We start from the raw sequence: 23081 nt of genomic DNA, 5'->3' as shown, positions 1-23081 counted from the left end.
TTGACTGTGGATTAGAGAAAACATGAAATAAATTCAAAGATCTGCACCCAATTCTTGTTTTTTAAAGTCATGAAAGATGTATGCTGTATAACCCCCCCACCCATCCCGGAAGAAGAACAATTAAAAAAAAAAAAATCATTAGAAGCCAGCATTACCTTGAAATTCATGCCCATGATGACTGTATGTAAACTTCTAAATACCACTGTATAATTATCTACATAATGAGGTCATCTTAAAGCACAAGGAGATAGGAACATTTACATATATTTCAAGTGTTTACTGATGATCATTAAGTGTAGTTTCAGAGTCAGTTCTTTTATAAAAGAATACAAAAAATACTGTATAAGAAATTGTTTTTTTTTTCAAAGGTCAGTAAACAGCATGCAGACAAATTTTCAAATTTGTTTCATGGGTTTTTATTGTATAGTACGCTCAATCAAAAATACTACAATTGTTGCAGCATCGCCAGAAGGAAAAAACCTGTGCTGATGCATTTTTTGTCTAAACCAAATCACCCCAACGTGTATCCAACATAGTCTATAATAATGGGTGTTCATCCCACCATACACAAAGAGAACAGTGTCATCAACAACTTCTAATCTGATAAAAAGCAACCCAGATGGCATTGTTTACATATTTAATTCTCCCTATTTTTTTAAACGTTCACTGGTTTACCAGTATCATGGCACCTTGAACGGATTGTGATAAATTTACATGCATTTGTTGGCTCCAGTGGATGATAATAAATCTTGCAACGCAGACTAAGTTCTTCATTTTTCAGTTCATGACTGGAAACCTTAAAAAGTAGCAAATGAATTCAAAACTTCATGAAGCAGTTTTGAGCATCACTACTGACCAATGGTGGCAAATTAAATGGAAAATGATTATATTTAGTCATTTGTCCAAGATCCCCTTTGGAGCAGCCAGTCCAGTTACCCCTGCTAAAATCAGACTAGGGATGCACTGAGGAGTATATCACATTTGAATGCCCATTTCTTGAAGGATTATTCACCACCATCCAGAATATGTGGTGAAAGAAAACTTTGCTTAGAATCAAAGAGAACAGATTCATGACAAATATTGTTAAAATACAACTCAAATGTAGAATAGGCTCTAGTACTTAGTTTACAGGTGACAGCCTTCAGTGGCGTTAAGGTCAGGAAGGTGAATTTGTACATGTGGTTTAGCAGTCCACACTCTTGTATTGCTAATGTTTGCTGATGCATTTTCTGGACATATCAATGGTCAGACAAAAAGACAGACAGATAACCATGAAGTAAAGAGCATGAAAATAAGACGAATTTAAAACAAGCTTGTTTTCTTAATGTTTTAATCTCCATCCTTGAGCCTTTTACAACAAGCTAACATTGGGATGATAAACTGAGTTTGATTCAGAGTTTGACTTCTGCTAAGACAGTAAGATGACAAACAGCTTTCACTGATCCCCCTGCTATCAGTGAATGCAATGTTATTAAGTTGTTGAGTTTTAAGCTGCAATCCCTGAAACTATAGGAAAGAAAAATATGATCACTGTGACACCCTACTAAGACAGCCTTTGGCACTATATATTTAACTAGCATGTTATGCTAACATGCTAAAAAGTGATTAACATTTGCACATTAAAATACCAACATTAGCACAGTTTTCAACAGCCATGTTAACTTTAGTGAATGTTAACATGCAAATGTTTGCATTCAGGTCAAAAACAACCTGAGAAATGTTACAGATGATGCTGAAGGAGTAAACCTGAGGCTGACAAAGTGCATCTGAGATGAAACTTGAGCCAAGACTTTATAGCTAACAGTAGGTTACTGAGTCTGATCTTCCCTTAAAAATGTAGATTGTAGTTGATTTTTATCCAACTGGGAATAAGAATCTGAAAATAGCAGAGTTGTCTCCACTATTCATAAGTTATATTTGGTGACATGTAAAGAGCACAACGGCCTTTTGAGGACACCTGGGTTGCACCGAGTTACACAAAGTTGAGTCAGATTACCCGACTTGAAGAAGAGTTCAGCTACACTTTAAAGTATCTTTCAAGAGGAGGTGACTGTGAATTCAACCCTTTCCCGGAAGCCTTAAATCATGCCGGCTAGCCATGGTGGCAAGAACAGACCAATTGTCCCAAGCAGGCAGACAATAATGAACATCCACAGGAAGATACGGTCAATCACCATAGCAACATACTTCCAGTCCTCTTTCACCTGTGCAGAAAGAAGTAACAGAGAAGGTGGGGAGAACAAGAACAGAAATAATATCATGAATTTAAATAATAATTCACATCATGGGTGGTATTGTTTGCTATGAAAAATATGGTTCATAAGAAAAACTACTCATCACACAAGCTATGTCATATATTCATGCACATTTCTGCACACTTTTGCTGACCTGTTCCTTCTATTTTCTTCAGTCAATGCGATTTGCTACAACCTGTCTGTAACCAATCAAACTTTTAAACAGTTCTTTCTTAGCTGCTCCCAACAGTAATTTCAGTGTGATGTTAGGCATATAATGGGATTTAGCTCCATGCATTACTGCTCCATGTATCTGCCCTTGAAGTTTAATATCTGTCTCCAGAAAAGCTCTCTTCAGTCACTCAGCTGCCAAAGCCAGTTTTTATACCTCTTCAGTAACTTCCTATATATGACAATAAAAAGAAAAGTTGTATTTTTTTTTATTTAAAAGTTACTTTTCTAGGGCAGAATGGTGCCTCACAGCAAGAAGATCCTGAGTTTGAAATAATAATTTCCCCTAGGGATCAATAAAGTATTCTGATTCTGATTGAGGCTGAGGGCCTTCTGTGTGGAGTTTGCATGCTCTGCTGTGTTTGTGTGGGTTCTCTCCGGGTACTCCAGTTGCCTCCCACAGTCCAAAGATATGCAGTAAGTGGGATTATGTTCACTCTATTATTCAAATTTGCCCAGAAGTGCGATCTTATCCCTGTGTCAGATGGTGACATATCCAAGGTGTGCCCCGCCTCTTGCACTATACTAGCTGGGATAGGTTTGAAGGATAAGAAAGAGTATGCTAAATTTCTTATGCTTGCTATTTTGTCCATGAATACTCTGCAGGCTTTCTGCCCTCCTGTCTGGTTTTTCAAATGCAGTAAGAGGCGCAATATTGATAAAAATCTGAATAATATTTTTTAACAACCAAAGGGAAGATGTTCAAGTTGTTTTGGCAGGACAAAGTCTTACTGAGAGACTATGGACTGAGACACTAAAAGACTGAGTTATCAAACTTCAGTATATACTGCTTATTTTGGTTCTTATTGTCAGGTGTCATGGTAAACTGAGAGCTTAAGAATTTTTTTTTTTTTTACATGTTCTGGGTATCAGTATACAGTTAGGTCGGACGACACAAATGCAGCTTTGCTTTTGCAAACCATCTCAGTGGATTTTAAATCAAAGAATCAAGATGAGATCAAGGTGCACACTTTAACTTATGGGGTTTTACAAAAGTATTGCCCTAACCTTTTAGGAATTATCTACATTTTTATTCACAGTACCCCAGTTGCAGTGGCTCAAAAATAAATGGACAAACTCATAATTAAAAATATAAAGATTATTTTCATTCTTGGATGATTCTCATCTGGAGACTCTCTGTTAGGCCTCTACTGAATCTTGTGAAAAACCTGAAGTTAAAACTGAGATTTTATTTTCAAAATAAGTTGTGTTTCTCTTTTAATACAAAGAAGCGGCTCGTTGCTGCAATATTCTTGCCTGTGCTGGATTATGGTGATATTCTATATATGAATGCTTCTGCTCAATGTCTTCGAATGGTTGATTCTGTGTATCATGCTTCTCTGAGGTTCATCACTAACCGTAAATTTCTGACTCACCACTGTGAGTTAAACTCTCAGGTAGGATGGCCTGCTTTGGTAAGTCGGAGGAACTCTCATTTATACAGTTTTATATATAAGGCGATACTTGGGTTGCTGCCTTCTTATATATGTTCCCTGCTTCTAATGAAACATGCTGGTCGGTATTCTCTTCGTCCGCATGGCTACTTGTTGCTTTCTGTTCCATTTGCCCGAACTGAACTTTGTAAAAGAGCTTTTGTCCATTTAGCACCCTCGGCTTGGAACAAACTGCAGAAGGAATGGAAAATGACTGAATTCATTTCATTAAGTGCTTTTAAATCTAAACTACGAATCCTTGAGGCCAAGTCCATAACATGCAACTGTTTCAATTAGACTGATTGTCATTTTAACTGACTTTTTTATTTTTATTTGAATTTTATTGAATTTTATTTTCTTTTATTTGTATTCTTTCACTTATTGTTGCATGTGTGTTGTTGCTGCCTGTGTTTGAGTAATTTCTGTAACTGTGAGACATCTGCTGCTGCCTATCTTGGCCAGGTCTCCCTTGAAAGAGAGGTTTTTAATCTCAATGGGATCTTCCTGGTTAAATAAAGGTTAATAAATAAAATAAATACTGCAGCCACCTTCAGTAGCTGCTTGTTTGTGAGTCATTCAGTTTTATCTTCAGCTACAGGCTCTACTGCAGTGACTCCAAAAGTGTAGGATGGGTCCCCCTGTGGGCTGTGAAGGTATTGCAGGCCTTAGTATTAAAAGAAATTGCGTTTGAAATAGAACTATGTACAGTTACGTATTTATATAAATGCATTTATTTATGTAAAAAGTGAACTTCTGTACAGAGCAAATGGAAACATCTGTATCAAACCAATTTAACAAACATGCAAAGGACTATCGCTGATATTAAGAGCTGGGTCTCCAGCTATGGCCCGGAAACTAAGCAGCATTGTTCAGTGAAAGAATCCTGAAGGATGGCCATAAAGTCCATAAGGTCACGGGTGCACTCTAAATCCTGGTTTGCCATTTTTCAACATTCACAGGATTGTGAATTGTTGCATGTACCATCGACAGGCCATGCCCTAACACTGCTCACTAACCACCCTGCTTACTAAACTCAGTTCCATGCAACTTCTTTCTCTTTCCTAAAATGAAATTCAAGATGGAGCCTATTTTTTACACACGAACAATATTCAGCACTCACTGAACAGCAGGCGGTCAGGACAAAATTTCCAGGGTGCATTTCAAACAAGTGTATGGCAGCCAAATTTAACTCACGTATGATTTTTAATTTATATAGAATAGTAGGAATTGTGATTGCGCCTTGCACAGGTATTATCTAATCAACATGCCCAGAGTATGATTTTGTATCAAAACTGAGATAAATGTAAATTGGAATACCATCAGTAATACAAATGAACAAAATGCCATTCTGCTTTTATATTAGATGCATTATTTCCTTGATACTCACACTGAAGTCAGCATCCTCAGCCCTCAGGTGGTCTGCAATGTAGTGCACCCCTTCTAATGCACGCATGACACTTGGTGAAAGCAGGAAAGCTGACTGTGACACTTTATTGTCAACTTTAGCCGGCCGAGGAGTGGAATTACCTCTGGTTCCAGTTAAGTGCCTGTTCCCCCCTGCCACCACCTCTTGTCGGCTCTGGCTGTTCTGTGGGGTTTTTTGTTGTGGTGGAGGAGTTGACCCTGGAGGTCTGGGAGAAGGAGGACGGAAGGAGAAATAGGATGTCAGTGTTCCCAGCTCCAAGTCCTCATAACAGCTTCTCTCGGGGTCTTCCAATGTGGTCCCATCTCTTAACCAGTTAGCTGAGGTGCTAATACAGTTGCCCGATTTATACCCGGCTATTCGGAGCTGGCGCCGCTCTGCCACCGCTTCCTGTTGAAGGAGCAGCAGCCTGCGACGGCGGCCATCCGGTGCGGGCCGTCTCATGAACAACCAACGTGGAATCAAGTCCAGGAACACAGAGTGAACCCAGTGGGGCATCTTGTGAGTGCTGGGAGAGCGGTGGTGGACGTTGAGGACAAAGACAGTGATAACGATGGACAGGGTGACAAAAATCATGGTGAAGAGGAGATACTCGCCGATGAGAGGGATAACGAGGGATGTGGACGGTATGATCTCTGTGATGAGTAGCAGGAAGACAGTGAGGGATAACAACACGGAGATACACAGGGTGATCTTCTCACCGCAGTCTGACGGTAGATAGAAAACCAAAACCGTGAGGCATGAGATAAGCAGACAGGGGATGATGAGGTTGATTGTGTAAAATAAGGGAAGACGTCGGATGATGAAGAAGTAGGTGATGTCTGGGTAAATCTCATGGCAGCAGTCATATTTCTTTGTATTATACGTTCCCACGGCATTGATGATGGCCCATTCGCCGCTCTCCCAGTAGTTGCTGAGATCCACAGTATTTTCAATCTGCTCCAAGTCAATTTTGGCTTTGTCGTAAGTCCAGGAGCCAAATTTCATTTTACAGTTTTGTTGATCGAAGGGGAAGAAGGTGACATCAATGCTGCAAGAGCTCTTGTAAATAGCAGGAGGCACCCAGCGAATTTTGCCCGTGTAGAATAGGTGAGCTTTTGTCATGTGGGTCACAGCAAATTCGCCATCAGCACTGCAGAAGGAGAAGTTTGTCATATAAGTCATGGAAACACACAAAAGACCTCATCTTAGAGTGAAGGCTACATCAGATAAGAAATCATAACCTTCACTGTGATCAGTTCTATTCCCCTTCTTCTTTCCTGAGATTTTATTTCCTTTTTTTTTTTTTCATTTTGGAAACTATGTAGTGAAAAACTGTCTGCTATCTCCCCTCCATTCACCACTTTAATGGCAACACTAGCTTCAGCAGAAGACGTAATCATACGTCCTTATCATTTAATCAGTCTCACCTCTTTTAATTTCACATACGGACTGTGATTACACGAGCGCGCTGGAGCAGAAACCTATCATCAGCGTGCTCGGTTTAATCTCCAGGAGGTGAATTTAGGTGACGGGAGAGGTTTCTCAAAAGTGGTTTTTGCAATCAGTTTCCCACTGGAGCGATAGACATGTAAAGGCTGCCTTCAGTTCGATGAAACGAAATGCACTCCACCAATTTTTACTAACAGACGTGCAAAATTTAAAATGGAGTATCTTTTTCATTTTGCTAAATGAAACAGATAATAAAGAGCTGTGTTTACATCAGCGTGTAAACTATACCGCACATATCTCAGAAGGTACAAATAAAACCAGCCACCCAATCAGGACTGGAAGAAACATGAGAAAGCGGAGCAAACCATTGTTTTCACAGACCACTAGATGGTGCCATCTTCTTACACATACTGTTAAGGCAAGAGGCGTGAGTTTGGACTCCTTTGTCATGCTACAATAAGAGCATAGCTGTTAGACAGCCCTAAATCTGCCATTACAATCCTCTGAAGCATTTTGGCAAACCTTGAAGTGTTCAGCAGCGTCTCAGTACGGTAGAGAGAAATAACTGTGATTGGTTATGTAGTTCAGAACTGAATAGACTCAGAATCAATTGTTTGACAGTATATTAATCCGAATAAAAGATTAATGCGTTTAGTGAGTTTGCTAAAAAAAAATGCAACAAATATCAGAGTAAAGCTGTTTAACTGAATGTCAGATATTCGTTTCTTGAACAATTATAGTTATTTTACTCTCATACGCTCATTTGCACAACTGAGCTTTACTGTAGGCCTGAGTGTTTAATAAAGAGTTAATTAGATAATCAAGAAAAGAAATGCAGTAACCATTACATTTTATCTCAGACTCACTTGTTATAGAGGACGATATCTGGTACCCATATGAGCTCTGACGGCACTCTTATGGATGTCACGTTGTCATAGTCAGACGGTCTCCAGCGAAGCTTGTAGTCATTCCACTCCTGCGAGACACAAACAACACGAATCAGTCTGGAGGGCCGTGGCCCCATTTGTATTCATCATATGAGTCGTTCACTTCAACAATGCAAATGCTTTTTTGCATTCCTAACATTTCATGTCAGCATATCCCCTCCTGAATATAAAAAAAATAAAATAAAATCTAAATAATAAATCAACACTGACACTAGATTTCCTAACCTGTTTAAGCCACACGTTGGTTGTCATCATTTGGTTCTTTTCATCCTGAAAGACAGACAGATAGAGAGCGAGAATGATGGAAATATTGTTAAAGTTGTCAACCGGGGGTTCAGACCAGAGAAATATGTCTGTGTTTCTTGGTGTTTTGTCAAAGGAAAACTCAAATATAACTTTCTGCTACTTTAATGACTTTATGGAAATCATATACACAGCTTCCTTCATAGCTGTGGGATGTAGTGTACCCATGAACAGGCCTATACTGACCTTGAAACCAAAGTTTGAGTATATGCTGTACAGGCATCACTGTATTTAGTCAATGCACAGAAATATCATAACCCTATCATCACCGATCATGAGGGTTTTGGTGATGAAGACATCTGAACATTGTTGTTGTTGTTCCTTGAGTATTTAAAAGTAGGATGGGAGGGAGAGCCTTCAGTTTTCAGGCCCCTCTTCTGTGGAACCAGCTTCCAGTTTGGATTTGAGAGACAGACACTATCTCTACTTTTAAGATAAGGCTTCAAACTTTCCTTTTTGCTAAAGCATATTTGGGGCTGAATCAGTTGAGCCTGAATCCTCCCTTAGTTATGCTGCAATAGGCGTAGGCTGCTGGGGGATTCCCATGATGCATTGAGTGTTACTTCTTCAGTCACCTTTCTCAATCACTGGACCCCTCTGCATACTTGTTATTAATCTCTAACTCTCTCTTCCACAGCATGTCTTTGGCCGCCCCTCCCTGAGCCTGGTTCTGCTGGAGGTTTCTTCCTGTTAAAAGGGAGTTTTTCCTTCCCACTGTCGCCAAAGTGCTTGCTCATAGGGGTCACATGATTGTTGGGTTTTTCTCTGTATGTATTATTGTAGGGTCTACCTTACAATATAAAGCGCCTTGAGGCAACTGTTGTTGCGATTTGGTGCTGTATAAATCTAATTGAATGGAATGGAATCGAACAATCATTTATTTTTTCTGAATGACACTAGAGCAGGGGTAGGCAACTCCAGGCCTCGAGTGCCGGTGTCCTGCTGGTTTTAGATGTGTCCTTGATCCAACACAGCTGATTTAAAGGGCCACCTCCTCAACATGTCTTGAAGTTCTCCAGAGGCCTGGTAATGAACTAATCATTTGATTCAGATGTGTTTAATCAGGGTGAGATCCAAAACCTGCAGGACACTGGCACTTGAGCCCTGGATCATCATCATATGTCACATCACCAGCTCTTTGTGGCAAACGCAAGGCAAACACTCACCACATCAATAAGCTGGGCTATGGAGAGTCCAAACTTGACAATGACGACGTCGGAGATGTTTGGCACAGGTCTCGACCACTTGTTGTACCCAGCGAACAGGGTCTTGAAAAGGTCATCTTCAGCATGTGAGTGGGTCTTCTCGTCACAGAGGGCTGTGGATACATTACTGGTGTAGTTAGCCATTTATAAAAGACAAATGCAATAAGTGAAGTGGGTAATTTAGGAATTTGTAATATTTCTATTCTCTTGTTCGTTAATAAATTTATTCATCTCTCTTGGATCTGCATCATAGAGTTTGTTAATATTTAAATAAGCTAACATGGGGCTGTTAAAACTACAGGTGTATGTGATAAAGAACTCGCCTGTATCTTGACACTAAATGCATTTGCACTTTTTTAATGCATTAATATTATTGGTGAATATTTAATGGTATGGCATTCTAAGACTGAAACGGGATGAAAGAAGCGGAAGCTGAATGGTATATGTTGGGATCACATCCATGTTCTGTCATCTGTGTCTCTCCTAATCTTCACTTAACAAATACTAGTAAATCTGGCTGGCATCTGGGTTGCTTTTGGGAGCAAGAGAGAACTGCGAACATGTCGTGCTTCATCACAGAAGCCTACTCTAAACATCTAAGACTTTTCTTTGTAAAGTCTTATCGACTTTTCACATCTTAGCAAATCTTTTGATCTCTTGATCTCGGCTCCCCTTGAGGGCTGCCTGCTAGAATCTCTCAAGCTGAGAAGGTGGAGACAAAGGAAGCGTCTCTCCTCCCCTCGACAGTAATACCATTTCAGCTATACAATCTCTAAAGTCTTATTATTATGTATGTAAGGCCTCGCAGTGAGAGGCGGCTTGATTAAATTGATTCTGAATATGCACTCTAGTCAGATTTGTGTACAAGCTGGGACTGAGTCACCGTATTGTTTCTGCAGAATGAAAAGCATGGAAATAGACAGGAATCCCGTCCCTTGGGGATTACTGCTTCCACCTTCATCAGTGTAGTCAGAGTCAATTACACACATCATTACTCGCTACTGTTAAGTGGAGGTGAGCTAATTTCTCACCAGTGAAGGGTGTTTATTGTTGAGCTGTCTGTCACTCTGTGTTACGTCTGATGCATGAAACAATTAACTGATGCTTCTGATTTGGAGTGGAGGCTAACGGTTGGGTATATTTGTCTAATTTTTTTTTCACATACTGATGCTGGGAGATTAGGCATATATATAGATTAGGCATCAAATCCGATTTTTTTTTGTCTGGTTGTTCACTCTACAAATAACATGTGACAGCAAACGCGTTAGTGTGAACAGTTCACGGCCCTCAAAGCGGCCCGCATGCGCAAAAGAAGACATCACACACAACGTGCTCTGTTTACGGAAGTAAAAACAGCGGCTACAGAGCTAGTAGGTGTTGTTGCAGCAGTCTATCAATTTCTGCACAGTCGTAACCAACAGAATTTTGATAAATTAATTAGAGAAAAAATGACACTGAGAAAAAAGAGAGCCCGTGCTTTAACGATGGCCGCCATGCTTTCTCGTTTGTCTTCTCCGGCGCTGATAATTGGCGTCTGTCTTGTGTCAGTGACGTAAAAGGCGGATTTAATGCGACATGACCATTCAAACAGCAGTCGCTTTCTAAAACATCAGATATGTATCGGATTCAGTACCACATGCGAAAGTGACCCAGGTCGGATTTGAAAATATCGGATTTGTGCTTTTCACACTGTCATACCATGATCGGATATGGGTCGCATAGGGTCAAAAAAGTCGGATTTTATGTGCTTTTGCCTGCAGTGTGAACGTAGCCTAAGACTCATATCGACACCAATATTTGGTTATTTTTGAAAAACACAAATTTCTTTCTTTTAGAAAGGTAGCAGTGGCTGGAGCCCATCCCAGCTGTCATAGTGTGAGAGGCACGGTACATCCTGGACAGGTCACCAGTCTAATGCAGGGCTAATACAGAGAGACAGACAGACAACCAGTCTCACTTACATTCACACCTATGGGTAATTTAGAATCATCAATCTACACTAATTGCATGTCTTTGGACTGTGCGACAAAACTGGAGAGAACCCACACAGACACAACCCCTTTAATCAGGGCCAGTTGGTTGATTTGAACTCAGACCCTTTCTGCTTTGAGGCAACCTTGCTAACCACCGCACCACCGTGCAGTTAAAGTTCCCTTATATTTATTATGTGTGGTTGTTTATTTAGTCATTTACGATTCGTGTGACTGCGCTCGGATCAGCTGGTTGTTGTGTTTATGGCATGCCAAACGTGTTGCTAACAGGGAAGTTGTAGAGCGCCCTCTGGTGGACAAAGTATTCAACATCAACACTCACAATATAGTTCGAAGTTGCTTCTCTCACCTCTACTTATTAAAATTAAACTTATCAGCCTGTGTAAATGTCAATACTAATAAATCTGCAAAATCTGCAAATAGCTAATATTTGTCAATAATACTGGCTTTCTGATGCATCTTGCATCTAACTTGTATTGAGTGTGTTTTATATTTGCTATTACTGTACATCTACCTGCCTAGGTACTGGCACAATGCACCTCTTAAACTGTCACTTTAATGTTTGCGATGTAGCTGCACTCATTCGGTCCAATAATGCCAACTAACGGCTTAAAAATATATTGTTTTGTTCATGCTAAACTACCCACTATAAAGTCTTTACAGAATGGCAGATTATAACTTTTAGATGGTTTTTGTATGGTTCTCATTTAGAATTCAGTAACAAAGAAAATGCGTGTGTGTTCAATAATGTCAAAATATTTAATGATGTGGCATTTTTGTTTACTGATATATTGCCTTATTGATCAATTAATCAAAGCAGAAAAAAATTAATTGTATCAAAATAAAATAAAATAAAAAACTCAATTAAGATGTGATTACATCTACATGTCACTAATACACCAATGTTTCTGGAGCTCTGTTTGTTAGCATAGGTTATAATAGGGTGCACTCAAGTGTGCTACCATCAAGGGACCTTCAAATGAAACCTTGGACCACCTTCATCTGGCAGCAGTCATGATTGCTTAGCCAAGGACACATCACTATCTGTCTATGGGTGAGTTGTGGCTCTGTTGACAGAATTACCATGTATTTACAACCTGTAACTGTAGGACAGGCCACTAGACGATGACCACTTGATGGACTTACATGTTGCACAGAGCTAATCCAAGCAAAGCATGCAAAACTGCTTCAGTGAGATTTATTGCCTGTGCTAACTGAATGGCTTGGTTTGGTTTGGCTTTACCAACAAAAGGCTGCAAAGGATGCAAAATTTGGCAAGGTCCTTCTTCTCGTTGATGCAGTAGTTTGTAGAAAATATACATTAGAGGTGGTAATCAATATGTGAATTCACTTTCAATTTGCCTAAGGTACACCTGGGCTCATGTCTTGTTATCATGAACTAATTTCAATCTGGCAAACAAGCAGGCACTAGAGAATTCCTATCTGCTATCTTGACAGTCGGGGCAGTGCGTATTCATCTGTCCGTGCATCTGGGAAAGACCAGATGTGGCGCTGGAAAAAAGCCTCTTGGGTACCACATATCAAACCTCGTGCCAGGGGAGAGTTGAAATGAGGCGACACCTTCAACATCCGGCACAGTGGGCCCAGTATATTTGGACCTTAGCCAAGTCACTTGGCAAGGTGTTTAAAACACTGACCAGTTTGGATCATCGAGTCAGCAGCTTCTCTGGCCAGAGGTGCTTTTCATGAAATTGGGCTGTCAAATAATTACAGTAAAAATTTTACTAAAAGAATGCTGCAGATCTTTTCTTTGTGTGTGTATGAAAAACTGCAGGGTTTAAGTCAGAAAGCTGAAATCTATCTATGTCATACCAATAAGCATATGATTATGTAGTCTACCTACACATTTGATAACTGAAGCATACAGAGACAGAGTATATTTGGTGCTTTGAAACCCTTTTCAACAAGAACTCATTTTATCCTCGATCTCTGTATGGGAATGCTTTTTGTCTGCACATAAGTTGTGACTGCAACTGATAATTTGTGATTGCAAATTCTGACATCCATGTCAAAACTGGACTTCCAGAGTAGCTAACTGGGCTTCAGTGTCAATCTTGAATGAATCAAACCCTGTTTCCACAGAAGTATGCACTAGACCGTAAGAAATTGTAGCTTAAATCATTTCACAACAAAAGCAACAAATTGAGGCACGATCTGGCATCGACTGCTCCAGTCGTCTCTCAGTTTCTTCCTTTAAAGATGTTTCCTTCTCTGGTCCCTTTGTAGCTTTTTTGAAACAAGATTAACTTCCTCTGAAAATGTAGCAGCATGACTATCAGTTGTTGCACCAATTTGTGTGGCTCATTTTTCACACTGTTATGTTGTCCGCTGTACTGCTTTTGTACAGAAAGAAGCAAATGCCTTCATTCATCTCTTACATTTCTTCTATTTATCTTTCTAACAACAACTTATTTTCTCATAAGCTAAATAGCTGCTTCTCTGGAGGTGAATGTGTTAAATGAAGAGGTAGTTCCCAATGCATGAAACAGACATCCAGCTAAATGTGAAAATAGGACCGTGAGCCTTTTAAGTAGTCATGTGTGAGACTGCAAATTTCTGATACCAAGCAAATACTGGGTTAATATTGCAGATACTGATACAAATACTTTTAACATAGAAAGGTATTTATTTATAAACTGCCTTTTTTCTCCTTTTTTATAATGCATGTTTGAGGTATATTTTTCCATAAAAAACAGATAAATAATTTATTTAACACAATTCAGTGGGCTACACACTAAACTTAAAGGAAGGAAACAAACTATCGAACGTATCGCGCTAGTATCGATCCAATACCGATACTAGCAATGACATCAATACTATCCCTGTTTGGATGCATCGATCACCTTTAATTTTGAAAAGTGCCGAGCATAACTGAACAGTAAGGTTAGAATATATTTTTCCAGTCTGTGACTTACTTCTTTGCACTTGCTCAGTTGCTCATCTCTCAGAACCTCCATGGTTCAAACACACCTGCTATTATTGCTGTCATTAACATTAGCCCACTAGAAAACATAGTTGTAAAAGTACTTACCGGCCGGACTCAAGAGTAGCGCCCAAATAAAAGCCGTCCCGGCGGAGAACAGGTGGTTGGATCCCATTTCGTCCTCTTGACAGCAAAGAAAACTTCACAAGAAAGCACGGAGCAGCTTCCGTCCACTGTCGAAACGCTATGTGGAAAAGTGTGAGCAACATCTGTCATCTTCGCAGCTGAGAAGCACGTCAGGACCACATCACAGCTACTGTCACGATAACCGCTTTCAAGTCTGTAGGCGGGGAATGACAGTGACAGCGCTCTGACTGACTTACTTTAGATCTCAGCATAGATAAGTCTCCGTCTCTGCTCACTGTCAGCGCTGTTTGGACCGGAGGAGAGCGAGTACCGTGCCATCAGTTTCCGCGCAATGAGCGCTATCCATCACTGGGTGCTGAATCAGGGAGCGGCACTATAACACTGTGTGTCCCAGCTTTGCTGTAATTGCTCATACCAGCTCATAAAAGTAGCTCTATAAATCTGTTTTCAGGAAATCAATTCACGGAAAGTAGTCGGATTTTCTTCTGCGTAGAGAGAATCCAAACAAATGCGCCTGTTACGCAGGGTGCCAAGAATTTGGCGTCCAATGCGTCCAATCCTGTGAGTGTGTTCTGTTTTAAAATTCAAAGTAGTAGTTTTCCATGACTGGCAGCTGGACAGTGTAATAAGTGTAATATGTAAGGTTGCCGAAATAACAGGAGGAGATGCAGGGCACGTCTGAGCATTTGCCTCTTTATTTGGCACCTAAAGCGACTCGCTCTCTCTCCCTCTCTCCGTGTGTGTGTGTGTGTGTTTAAGAGACACACATACACAGAACCCGTGTGTTTAAATGCTGACCAGCTATTCAAGAAACCAAGTTAAAAATGCATTTAAAAAAGTTATGAGCCTCGACTTTAATACAGTAATTATTCTTTGAAAGATCCAAAGAATGAGTGACGAGTGACGTGAAGCTGAACACGGCACAACAATATATTTGGAAAACAGCTAGAGGGCAGACCGGGTGAGTGAAGTTTGTACCCCAAACTAACTAGGAGCTGTGAAAACACCATAATGAATATTTTTGTTAAAAAAAAATGTAAGTGTAAAAAACATCAAACAACAAGGTGCTTTATTTATGTAAAATTTTGCCGTTTATAGGATTGAACATAAATCTATTTTCTAAACTCGTAATAATATAATGCTACATATTTTATTTTAAAAAATGAAAAGGCATCCCCCTCCAGGAAGTCCTACCGGGATTAAAGAGAAACCTTGTTTAAATAAGTTGCTTAAGCCAGGAAACTGTGCAAACATATCATGCATAGACAGTTTATCCCCCCCCCCCCCCCCCCCCCCTCTAATCATAGGATCTGTCTTAATATTTATATAGAAACTTATCCCCCTGGATATTTCTCTTAAGAAAACAAACCCTTTATTAGTTGTTCCAGTCCCCTCCCTCACTTATTGTTGCAGAAACAAAATCTCTGTTACCACATAGTCATTATAAGTATATCCCAGACTCCACCCTTACCCTGGAACCAGATGGCCAACCCATAGCTTCCCCTGGAGAAGAGTAACAGAGTCATTATGTTTTGTTCTCCGAAGGCCCATCTATTTTGATCCATAAACACGGAGCTTAGCTCAAAGCTGCACTGCATGCTGTTCCCATATTTGACCTCACAAAAATTCCACGAATAATGCGTGGATGGAAAATCGTATGTCATCCGTCGTGGAGATATTCAGTGAAAGGGAGGTGTCAACAATCCATCTTCGTTGACTGCTTCAGTTGATGTGAAGTTTAACCTTAACACACTGTTGCATCCCAGAACTGCTCAGCACATGTACATAAAAATACAATTATAAAATGGCGAGAGGGTATATTTCTTGAATTTGGGACCTCACGGAATGCCAAACATCATTCACAAGTTCAAGGATGATGCGCAAACACTTTTCAAAACACTTTTCAATGCTTTCTCAGCGATGGATTTTCACAATGTCTTTCATTTGCTTGGTGAATGAAGCGTGCAGGGCCTGTGCTGAGCTCTCCAGCCTGCTGGCGATGTCCGCTGCAGCACGAAGCATGTCTTCAAAGGCCAAGGACTCCTCTCTGATTCTGCTCCGAAGGACCAACAGTCCAGGTGGCCGGCCGAGTGAGTGATGACAAGGAGAAAGCACCGGACACAAGAAGAAACAACAGCAGAGGGTAAGAAAAAGAAAATGCGAGGGCATGAAAATATAACGGGGGGTCACATGTGCTCAAGAAACTATCACTTATATGCCATCGGGTCTCTATGTGATACTTTTTGTTCTTTGTTCTTCTCCTGCCCTTGTTATTGTCTGATTGAGTTCATCTTCGCCTTGTTACCATAGTTCCCTTGTGTGTATTTAGTCCTCAATCTTTTTCATTTCAGTGCATTTTTCCCTGTGTCACCTGCTGATTATCCAGAGATGTATTTCTTCTAATTGCGGGGTGTTTAAGTACTTCCAAAAAAACCCACCTGTTACTCTGTTTCTCTTTTATATTAGAAATAGTTTTTTTACACAGTGCGTCAGCTTCAGATACCTAAAATGAGTCTCAGTTTGGTAAACAATTACTATTTTATTATTAATGATTAATGTAGTTTAATCTAGTTTTGCTTTTTGTTTACATGGGTAGTGTTTTAATTTATGATTGATGGAAATGATGAAAAATGGTTATCAAATTTTTCCAACGCTTGTATTTATCAATTAAAAATTCCAAACCTCAAACAAAGCCCATTTAACATAAATCATAAATCTAAGAGAGGAAAAATATTCAGAATTTCACATTTCAATAACCAGCAACTGCCTGGTGATAGACTTAAGTCAACCTACATCTTTTCTTTTTTACATCGTCTTTCCCCACAATATCTTCAGTATATGTGCTACCACAGTTAATTAAGCTTAACAACAGAAACAAACAGCAGGTTCTTTTTCTTTTTCTTTTTAACTGTCGTCTTTACATTTCAGCTGTTAACTTTATGACGTTTGGCACAAACACATTTGATTTACTGCACTCACTTGTGGATCCCAGAGAAGGAGTCCGGTACATCTCCCTCCAGCTGCTTTTTTAGATCCTCTTCTGCTTTTTCTACCACCTCGTGCCAGCTCTTTTGGTCCTCTTGAATGCCAATGACATTTTCCTTGATCACATCTTCATAGCGCTGATCTCCCAGCTCATTCCCTACAAATTGCACCAAGTTTTCCATCACTGCCTTGTTCCCATGCTGTATGGCCTGCAGGTAGGCCAGCTCCTCTCTCTGGGCCTTCAGCCTTCGAGCTGAAGCAGTGTTGGTGCTGAAGTGGACCGAGCACCTGTCCGGCTGGGGCTCGTGGTGGAGCACATGTGTAGGTGACGGTGAGGATGCTGCCGATGTGGTCCAGTCGTGGCTGTTTTTGACCTTCGCAGGCTCATCACCAACAGCCTGCAATGTGTTATTGGTGGCCATTATCACAGAGTAGATGTCAAAGCCTGAACCCCAGTCCCCATCTCCACTTTGGCACAGTGCTAGGGTTGCCATGGATACCAAAGCCAAGATGACGTTTGTCCAACAACATCGCATGGTAACCTGAAAAGAGGTAGAAGTGTGTGACTGTGAACTTGGCCAGCTGGTGAAGATAATAAAACTGAGTGAGATAAATATGCAAGTGGGCTGGTTTACTTCACTTACATACTTAATTAATAAAAAAGCTGGGGTACTCTTCATGTTGTAAATTAGAATTCATAACATACAATGCATGCATGTAATTTGTATAAATGGCACAAACACCATGTATTCAGTGCTGAAGTTGAGCTTATTTACATCCTATTTACATTTAAGATATTTTTATGGTCTCACGTTTGGCGGAAACATTTCTAAATATGCAGCTGCGATAAGCAAAAATGAGTTTAAAGCAACACTCTGCAGGAATCTGGAAACTGAAGACTTCATTTTAAACGTGCTGCGCCTGCTCTGTTGAATTTTTAATTTCACAGTGTGCCAGATGTTTTCATTGTGTGAAAGACTGCACTAATTTGGTCAATCAACCGTTGTGAACAGGCAGACACGCCACATACGTGGACTAGTATAACTGGAGGCTGTTTTTTTGTTTTTTTGAAATAAATAAATCAGCACTTCTAAGTATTTTTTATAAATGTAAATTTGGTCTCATTTGTTGTTGCTGTTGAACTTAACGTGCCTGGGCGGTCTCAGATGCAACGCCTCTGCCCCACAATGTTTTACACTTGACGTGTTAACAGCTAACTCAGTTAAGCTACAGGTCAACAGCTCAGGTTCGCTGCGTTCTCACCCTCGTCTGAAGTGAGAATGTTTTCTTTCATTTTGTTCTAGTCGATAAAAAATGATGTCTTCCTTTGCGAGAAGGCCAAACAAGGACATCCAGGTGATGCTGAAAAATTATCTCCAGCAGATAACGAGTTTAACAAGTTGGAACTGTTTTTCTAACTAAGAGTTAACAGCAAGAAAAGCCAGGTGGTTATTCAAAATGTTATTCAAAATGTTCGAAATGTTTGCTGCGTCATGCCATGTGCACTCATGTCCCCCGATTACTGATGCTGATCAAACTGGATAATCCCTTTTATCTGTAGCCCAGAGGATGATTTCCAAACAGAATTGAAAATTTTTCTTTCAGACCCCAAAAACAGTTTGAACAGTTTTTCATGTTACCTCAGTCCTTAAACAAGCAGAGAGTTTGTGGATCTTGGCCATGTATGAGTGTGCTTTGCATGGCATAGTTTTGACTTGTGGATGCAGTGATGACGATGGTTTGGGGAAGTGTTCCCGAGCTCATGCAGTGATTCTACTCCAGCAGTGTCTCCAGCTATTGGCTTACAGCCTCGTCTCTTACATACAGAGATTAGCTGTAGATGATCCCACCATTTCTGATACTGATCATCTATTTGCCCACACGATTTTTCACAGAATGGGAAAGCCATCCTCATCATTCCATCTGGAAGACTCTGCTTCTTTGGATGCTCCTTTAACTGTACGTCCATTTTTTTTGAGCAAAGGCGTGTGTGCCCTCATTCATCGTGTTGTTATGTGCGGCCGACATTTGTTGTGATTCCTTCTGTCACGCTCAGTCTGACAAAGTCTGTCAAATTCAGTGGTGGAAACTAGATGCATCCTCTCAGATGTTCAAGTTTTTAATTTTAATGCTCAGATTGCACAACATTTTTTTGTTGTTTGTGTACTTTTTTGTAATGAATAAATAAATAATAAATACTTTTAGTCCCTCAAATGTTTTTTGATTATTTCAGCTTTGCCTGTGCCTTTAAAGGGAAAATGTTCAATTCAAATGTGATGGGTTAAACCAAACAAACCCTTTCCATGCTCTGTAAATGCTGTAAAAAAGTATAAATAGGGGAACATTTTATGTGGCTTGGGTTGTGGTTATTTACTAGAGCGTGCTTTACATTCTGTGGTTGAGCCACGGCATGGAGTTTTGTCACGCTAGGGTTGTAAGAGCTGACAATAGTACCCTTGCAGCAGGGTGTGTGTGGTTTCTGGTAACCAGCGGTTGTCTTGGGATCTTTCATGACATCTATTCACCTTGTAAACACAAGAGTAAAGGCTTGTTATCCCAAGCTCAACACATGAGAAGCTCTTCCTTCCCATGTGTTGCAGTTTTCAGTGAAACAGCTGCATTGTCACTTTATCATGTCCCATTTAAGGTTCTGTCTTCTCCATCTGGAAATATATATATATGGTTGTTGTTTTTTTCAAACCGAGTCTGGTCTGAGGTTGAGGCATTGCAGACCTTTTTCTGCTGTCAGAGCACATTTGGTTTACTTTCACAGCAGCCTTGAAAGTATTTTAGCTCCCAACAGCTGAACTAGAAATCAGAGTTGCTTGACTTCCACCTATTACTCTGTTACAAATGTCCACTCCTGCCAGCTGCACACTGTAAACACTGTCTCCTTTTTTTTCTCTCTCTTTTTTTAAAAGATGAGCTGTTGCAGGGCAAAAGCCCATCAAACGACCAACTGTTGTCTCCTTCTGTTTGTGATTAGTTTAAATGGTGACCTCACACACTGCTTGCTGTGGCTGCTGTAAGACAAGTAGCCAACAGAAACCTTGAGGCACAGACACAGAGCCTGACGTCATTATGTTAGAGTAAGGAGAAAGCTTTCTTTTGACTGACAAGCGCATTGTAACAGAATTTTGATCAGGAAAAATCTCATGCTGTACAAATGGGGTTTATTATTTTGACTATTTGAGTCCTTGCAAACAGCTGTGCGATAATGTAGATATCCTCCAATGTTGTCCTCAAACTAATTGGTTGTATATTAGAAAAAGCCCTGCATAAGTCTACACTTTGTGTTTAACTTCTGTGTAAGCGGACTCACTCCAGCAGATTAGATTAACAAGCCAGAGAAACTAGTGGGTGAATTCAATGTGAAACCTGTGATAAGCGGAGAGCACTCGTTCAAAGACATTTAATGCCCTGCAAGTGTGGAGATGCAGCATATCCAAAACTTTTTATCACCGTGAACTTCCACTGCACTCGTTTGGATGTTAATAAATCCAAACCTTATAGCCAAGAGTGACAACTTTCAGCCTAATGACATAATACAGCCAAATGGAAATGCAATTAATCTTGAAAAATGTTATTGTCTCTGCGTTCAGTTCCCGCCGCAGCAGTCACGGACGTGCTGAAATGACGTTTAGAGGCATTATTTCATTCTATTAAAAACCCCGCTGACCAGAGGCACATGTGCTCCCGTCTACATCACAGAGTGGCGGCAGCAGTTACCTTTGTCTTTGGAAAATGTCTGAACAGTTTCCACGCTGGCGTCTTACGGTTTTGAAACAGGGTTTGTGTTCGACTCTCTGTGGCCCATAGTGACCTTTTTTTGGCTTCAGTGGAAGGCTCTGTTTTTATAGGCTGACTTTTCTTTTGGCTTAAAATAGAAGAAGCTTGTCTGCAGAGGGAAAGCAGCCATAAGCTCAAACACCAGCATTAGGACACTTTAGCTGTTTGTTCTATGCATTAAGCAGAGTTTTTGTTATGCTGTTCTGCTGATTTAAAAACTGATTTTAATTCAGTAAACCCTTTCAGTTACCCTCATAATCAACTGGTCATCACTCTTTTCTGAAGTGCATGTCGGCATCTTTAAATTGTCTTTTTATAGAATAAAATGTAGCAAATCTACATGAAATAGCAGGGAAAAAAGGACAAACAGATTATTGAAATTTGAATTGCTGGAATCAAAGTGAAAATGATGTAACTTGCAGAAATGCATTTCCAATCAAATCTCTAAATGTGGCCGTGCTCTCTTCCATGTCTGTGGGTTAAAGCAAACCTGTGTTTTTGGTGTCCCTATAATTCAGTCTTGTTGCCCCCCCGCCCCTCTTCTTAAAGCCTGAACAGGTGGGCTTCACAAATGTCACAACACACAGACTTGCTACAGTGTTAGTGGGACAAGGAGTCGTAACAGTGAGGTAGCAGAGCAGAGACTGTAGTGTTAAAGCCTGGAAGTTAGAGACGTTTTTGTTAGTATAGTCATAAAAAGTGGAGACATTTTTGCATGCACACAACTACGCAATATATGAATACTATGATGTGACCTTTTTATATGCATATGCTTTTTTTCCTGACAGTGAAAAAAACAAACAAAAAACATCTCTTTAAATTTCCGTTCAACTCAAAAGCAGCCGTCCACACCAACAGCAGCTCTTTCACACAAAACTTTATACAAGTGCCATGAATTCAAATTTATCTACTTCTGCCAGGGGGAGTACACAGTGAGAAAGCAGCGCTTTCCCATTAATACTGTACACTAAACTCAGATTTTCATAAATCCAATCACCAAACTTACCTGCGTCCGGGAATTTATTCGGATAGAAAAATGCTAGATTCTGCCACTTCCACTCTTTCAGTTACGCAAATCAACTCAAAAGCTCCAGGACTACGATTTCCAAGTGGAGCGCATAAATACTTGCTCTGCTCCCCTTCTTCATGTCAAGGGGAAAAAATGCAGACACACGCACACACAATTAGGGTTTGGCTAGAGAGTGTGGTCGTCTGTGTGCCCCTGCTTGCTGTTGGGAGGGGTTGGTAGGGGAAGGGAAGAGGGGTAGGGGGGCTGGGGGGGGTATGTTTTCAAAAAAGGCCAAAACTGAATGATTTCTTTCTTTGCAGTGGAAAGAGGGGCTGGCAGAAGGAGAGGAAGTGAAGGGAGTGTGATCTATTTCACATCTGGGGGCTCTGCATAGGGGTTCCTCAGTGTGGGGGGAATGTCTTTTACGACCATGCAAGATGCACATTTCTTATTTATTAAAGTACGGACTATACTTTTAATATGTAATAAAGTCAGGTCTTGCACTGCTGTGACGTTATTGTAGCTTACAATGCCAAAGAAGCAGCAGCGAAAGATGGAGGGTTGAAAACATGGAGACAAGTTTGTTGTATTTTTAGGGGAAAACAATTAAAATCAGAATATGATAAATAGCATTTACTTTAAAATGATATCTTCAGCATAGAAGCTCTGCCCCAAGGAGTCCCTAGCATCAAATAACAGAGCAAAAAAAAAACCCAAACATTTTAATTAATCATGAAAGAAATATACCGGCTGTTAAATGAAACATTAGATATGCATTCAAAAGGCAAATATTTAACTCATATTGCAAGCTTTCTGCTTTATAAACGACAAACAAATGAATTCCAGACAGACATGAATATTTTATGGTTATGCAGCCCATTAGTTCAAAGAAAGTCTATGATTATTTTAATTAGAACAGTGTGGTTACAAGACTGAAGCACATGCTAGTTTGGATGTTTTAGATGGGAATGATCTGTCCCCGAAGAAGCAAAATTAAATGTATCCAAAC

The 23081-nt window shown here is 40.1% G+C and overlaps 2 protein-coding genes across 2 annotated transcripts; both read right to left on the bottom strand.

The window, feature by feature from the left end:
• Window positions 1-120: 120 nt before the first annotated feature.
• Window positions 121-15008, bottom strand: chrna2b (cholinergic receptor, nicotinic, alpha 2b (neuronal)). Its single transcript, XM_026194355.1, has 6 exons — window positions 14251-15008; window positions 9169-9320; window positions 7925-7969; window positions 7619-7728; window positions 5286-6453; window positions 121-2204 (listed from the first exon to the last, which is right to left on the bottom strand). Exons 1-6 carry the CDS (start codon window positions 14315-14317, stop codon window positions 2079-2081), a joined length of 1668 nt encoding a protein of 555 aa, XP_026050140.1. The 5' UTR covers window positions 14318-15008; the 3' UTR covers window positions 121-2078.
• A 598-nt stretch (window positions 15009-15606) lies between these two features.
• Window positions 15607-22246, bottom strand: LOC113037363 (uncharacterized). Its single transcript, XM_026194356.1, has 3 exons — window positions 22070-22246; window positions 17269-17816; window positions 15607-16342 (listed from the first exon to the last, which is right to left on the bottom strand). Exons 2-3 carry the CDS (start codon window positions 17808-17810, stop codon window positions 16204-16206), a joined length of 681 nt encoding a protein of 226 aa, XP_026050141.1. The 5' UTR covers window positions 17811-17816; window positions 22070-22246; the 3' UTR covers window positions 15607-16203.
• Between the last annotated feature and the right edge of the window lie 835 nt (window positions 22247-23081).

This window comes from Astatotilapia calliptera, chromosome 15, assembly GCF_900246225.1.
Source record: "Astatotilapia calliptera chromosome 15, fAstCal1.2, whole genome shotgun sequence".
NCBI classification, from domain to species: Eukaryota; Metazoa; Chordata; class Actinopteri; order Cichliformes; family Cichlidae; genus Astatotilapia; species Astatotilapia calliptera.
The sequence above is the reverse complement of the archived record's forward strand: the minus strand, read 5'-3'. Positions and strand labels throughout refer to the sequence as shown.